Source organism: Ananas comosus, linkage group 11 (assembly GCF_001540865.1).
Source record: "Ananas comosus cultivar F153 linkage group 11, ASM154086v1, whole genome shotgun sequence".
NCBI lineage: Eukaryota > Viridiplantae > Streptophyta > Magnoliopsida > Poales > Bromeliaceae > Ananas > Ananas comosus.
Window position 1 is genome coordinate 10,088,576 of NC_033631.1, and position 5,018 is coordinate 10,093,593.

The 5,018-nt window shown below is 48.9% G+C and overlaps 1 protein-coding gene across 1 annotated transcript; it reads left to right on the forward strand.

Annotated features, from left to right (window-relative positions):
* LOC109717375 (auxin efflux carrier component 3a-like) lies at positions 262-4,129 on the forward strand. Its single transcript, XM_020243134.1, has 6 exons — positions 262-1,640; positions 1,741-2,095; positions 2,261-2,346; positions 2,657-2,814; positions 3,520-3,596; positions 3,725-4,129. Exons 1-6 carry the CDS (start codon positions 458-460, stop codon positions 3,789-3,791), a joined length of 1,926 nt encoding a protein of 641 aa, XP_020098723.1. The 5' UTR covers positions 262-457; the 3' UTR covers positions 3,792-4,129.

Below are 5,018 nucleotides of genomic sequence, written 5' to 3' on the forward strand. Positions count from 1 at the left end.
CGATTTGAATAAATATAAAAGTGAAAAAAAAAAAAATTTATAAAATTATAAAAACTGGTAAGTTTTTTTTTTTTTTTTTTTTATACAAAGTGGCCTAAAACTAAGTTGGAATATTATAACATGTGCGTTAGAACTGTTACAAAACGAACTTTTTCTCTCCCCGCTCGCTTTCCACCCAGGGAAAAAGTCACAAGTAAGCATCCTCCTCGGCCGCCGCTGCTCCCTCGCCCTGCATATAAATACCAAACCATTTCACCGGTTAAGAACTAGAAAGAAACTTAATTATTACAAACCACCTCATTACTGATACACACACTCTCACCACTACTCCCAGAACCAGTCCTATGGAGAAGCAGTTGTTACTGATCTCCGAAAATTAAGCAGGAACGACTCGTACAAATTAAAGCGCTTTCGTCCGCACCGTGCCCCCGGGGCGAGGGGGAGGGGGAGGGGGAGGATGATCTCGTGGCACGATCTGTACACGGTGCTGGCGGCGGTGGTGCCACTGTACGTGGCGATGATCCTGGCGTACGGGTCGGTGCGGTGGTGGGGGATCTTCTCCCCGGACCAGTGCTCCGGGATCAACCGATTCGTCGCCATCTTCGCCGTCCCCCTCCTATCCTTCCACTTCATCTCCACCAACGACCCCTACGCCATGAACCTCCGCTTCGTTGCCGCCGACACCCTCCAGAAGCTCCTCGTCCTCGCCGCGCTCCTCGCATGGTCACCCTCCGCAGCTGCGTCGTCCCTCGACTGGTCCATCACCCTCTTCTCCCTCTCCACGCTCCCCAACACCCTCGTCATGGGGATCCCCCTCCTCATCGCCATGTACGGGCCCTACTCCGGCTCCCTCATGGTGCAGATCGTCGTGCTCCAGTGCATCATCTGGTACACGCTCCTCCTCTTCCTCTTCGAGTACCGCGCCGCGCGCCTCCTCATCGCCGACCAGTTCCCGGACACCGCCGCCTCGATCGTCTCCTTCCGGATCGACCCCGACGTGGTCTCGCTCGACGCCTCCGCGCTGGGGGGCGGGGCGGGGGCGGGGGCGGGGGCCGGGGAGAGGGCGATCGAGACCGACGCCGAGGTCGCCGCCGACGGGAAAATCCGCGTCACGCTGCGCCGGTCCTCGGCGTCGCGGCGCTCGCTCTCGCTCGTGACCCCGCGCCCCTCCAACCTCACCGGCGCCGAGATCTACTCGCTCAGCTCCTCCCGCAACCCCACCCCGCGCGGCTCCAACTTCAACCACGCCGACTTCTTCGCCATGGTCGGCGGCGCCCCCCCGCCGCCGCTCCGCCACTCCAGCTTCGGCGCCGCCGACGTGTTCTCCCGCGGCCCCACCCCGCGCCCCTCCAACTTCGACGAGCTCCCCCCCGACGCCACGGCCCCGGCGAGGAAGCCCCATGCTCCGGCGCCACCTCCGCCGCCCCCGCCGCCGCCGCCGCCGCCGCACCACCACCAGAGAGGGGCGTCGCACCACGACGCGAAGGAGCTCCACATGTTCGTGTGGAGCTCGAGCGCGTCGCCCGTTTCCGAGGTCGGGGGCCTCCACGTGTTCGGCTCCGCCGACCTCGCCGGCGCCCTCCCCGACCACGGCGCCAAGGAGATCCGCATGCTCGTCCCCGCCGACCTCCCCGCCAAGGGTAAATTCAAATTCACCTACTATCAAATTCAAAATCCTAAAATTCAAAATAATAATAATAATAATAATAATAATCTAGAATTGAATGGTTCGAAATTTAGGGTCGGGGATACCGGGGGGAGAGGATTGCGAAGGGCGGAGAGGAGGAGGAGGAGGAGGAGGAGGAGTGGGGGAGGGGTTTAGCTTCGGAGCGGGGAAGGGGCTGGAGGAGGAGGAGATGGAGGAAGGGGCGATGGGGCCCGAGGAGCTGTCGAAGCTGGGGTCGAGCTCCACGGCGGAGCTCCACCCGAAGGGCGCCGGAGGGCCGCCGGATGAGGGGCGGGCCACCCCGCACCAGATGCCCCCCGCGAGCGTCATGACACGTCTCATCCTCATCATGGTGTGGCGCAAGCTCATCCGCAACCCCAACACCTACTCCAGCCTCATCGGCCTCATCTGGTCCCTCGTCGCCTTCAGGTCCCACTCCCCCAAATTACCCTCTCTCTCTCTCTCTCTCTCTCTCTCTCTCTCTCTCTCTCTCTCTTTCTTCCTTAAAAAAGAAAAGAAAAGAAAATTATTTTTTTTATCGGAATAATAAAAAATAAAGGGAGTTAGTTAGTTATTCTTGGTGACTGCGCGCAGGTGGCATATCGCTATGCCGAAGATAGTCGAGAAGTCCATCTCGATTCTATCCGACGCAGGACTCGGCATGGCCATGTTTAGCTTAGGTGCGTCCAGAACACTACTCTTTACACTCTCCTTCATTTATTTATCATTGTTAGACGATAATAAAAATATATACCGAGATCCCCTCAACTAAATCATTCAGAATTTACGCCTCATCTTCCAAAAAAACAAATTATATTAATTAATAATTTTAACCAAATTTAATTTTTAACGGTCTTCGTATATATTTTTTTTAGCTAGTATTGGTGGGGCCCAGTCGATGCACGGTTTTAACTGCGGTGGTGCCCACCGTTTTTTTTTTTTTTTTTTTTTCTGTGTTTTTTGGGGGGGGTGGTGGTGGTGGGGCCGCAGGGCTATTTATGGCGTTACAGCCGAAGATCATCGCGTGCGGCAACAGCGTGGCGACGTTCGCCATGGCCGTTAGATTCCTCACCGGCCCGGCCGTTATGGCGGCCGCGTCCATCGCCGTGGGGCTGCGCGGGACCCTCCTCCACGTGGCGATCGTGCAGGTAATGCTTCTTCCCCTTATCACTCCCGTTATTATTGGAGGATCACTCCTCCTACTTTCATCCAATGGCCGACCGACACGTGCTACATTCCGGTCCTGTACTCTCCGCGCTTTGACCGACGGTTCGAAAGGAACACCTCCTCGTCCCGTCGCGGCTGGCCGTCTGATTCTCATCGACCGCTGGTTTGGCGTTTACGGTGTTTTCGACAGAAGAGTTGCGTACACCCGGTTTATCCGTAAATGCCATACACCTTACCCAATTTGTTATGATAATTTATAAATTTTAAAAATTAATTTTAAATTACTTAACTTAATTTACGATTTTTACGTATGGTCAGTTTGAATGCAATGAGTCATATTTAATTTAGATGGAGTTGCAAACCGGAATACATTAATTCTGTATTTAAAAATTTTTTTGAGTTGGTTTACCATAATTTGATATAATTTCAGAAAGGATACCTAAAAATATGAACAATGGAATTCGGTTCAAGACGGAGTTCAATGAATTAAACTTTGATTTTCAAATTTTTTTCTCGCAGAGCTCAGAACTTCTACGTTCAATACATCGGGTGCACGAAATAATTTGTTGGTTTCTGAGATTTTCTTTTTTCGTATATATTAATTAGACTGTACCTCTATGAAGAGCCTTCACTATTCTCCTCTATAAAACTTGGGTATATAATCCGTATTTTGCTATGTTCCTTAGGCGGCTCTTCCACAAGGCATAGTTCCCTTCGTTTTCGCCAAGGAGTATAATGTCCACCCCACCATTCTCAGTACCGCGTAAGTAGTTGGAAATAACTCAACATATGACCTGAATTTTAATTAGAATAGATTTCAAAGTTGTTAGAATAACAATTGTTTCATATTCTTTAGCAAAAATGAATAATATTATTTGAATAACTATGCAGAGTTATTTTCGGAATGTTGATAGCTCTTCCGATCACACTGGTCTACTACATTATCCTTGGACTATGACGACATTAACAGAGAAGTCACAAACTTACAGCAATATGGGAAAAATCCGTTAGAACGTAACAGAAGTAGCCATCCAGATTGAGACAATCGAGTTGACGAGCAAGTGAACTACGCGTTCAAAGGCGGATTGTTTGAAGGAGCTAAAAAGCAATGCCAAGTGATTCGATTTGGAGAGAGAGAGAGAGAGAGAGAGAGAGAGAGAGAGGAGATAAAAAGTTTTTGTATTTATTTTTATTTCGAATAGAACTCGTTTTTTCCAGTGAAAGAGGAGCCTCTTCTTGTTAATTACAATTTTCTTTCTATCAATATACTTAGTGGAAAATTTGGACCGATCAAAATTTTTTACATTTGTTTTTTCATGAAATAAATAATAAATGGTGAAACAACGTAAGCTTTTGGGTGTACACCATGCGTCTTCTATCCTCTTCTTTTATTAGGAAAAGTATCAAGCAAGCGAAGCAATAATTGGGGCTCAGTTCCAAATCAGCATTAATTTTGGATCTCAGGGTAAATTGGATCCTTAACTATAGTGTAAGGTAGACCCACGAGATCATAACACGTGGCATCCACATGCGTGGTGCTTAGATTGCAAAGTAAGGACACTCCCTATTGGACTAATTATTGCACTAGGCGAATAACAAAAACAAAAAACTTTTAAAAAAATCTTGTACTTCAAATTATTCATAAGATAATTTAAAAAAACAACTATTTATAGTCGACTCGGGCGTAAAGCAGATATAATGTTATTTGTTGAAGCATTGTAATCTAACCACATTCAAAAAAAAACCATTCCATTTGTAATTCGAAAATTAGAACTACCCTGCATTTGAAAATCGAGATCTCGTCCCTCATCACTGGACCTAATCATCATGTTTTCAACAGGACCCCATCTTAGCTGTAGATCCATGGCCCCCTCCTTTAGCTCAAAGGGGACACTGCTTTAATGGAAACAGTGTGCGGGCCATGCCGTGCCGGGGCAGGGTCGAACAGATCGAGTCCACCGTGAAAGAGTCATGAGGAGAAGAAGAATCTGGTCGATCCACAGCGGAATTAAAATCGTCGCGTGTACTGCATTGCGATCGTACTACTTGTTCCCCTTTCGGTTCGCTCGTGGACATGATAACTAATAACTCGACCGCCATGCCGTACAAGATCCGCACGACGATTGATAATAACGCTTTGCCTAATTAACAATCACTGAACTAGCTCAGCATGAGCTGTTACTTG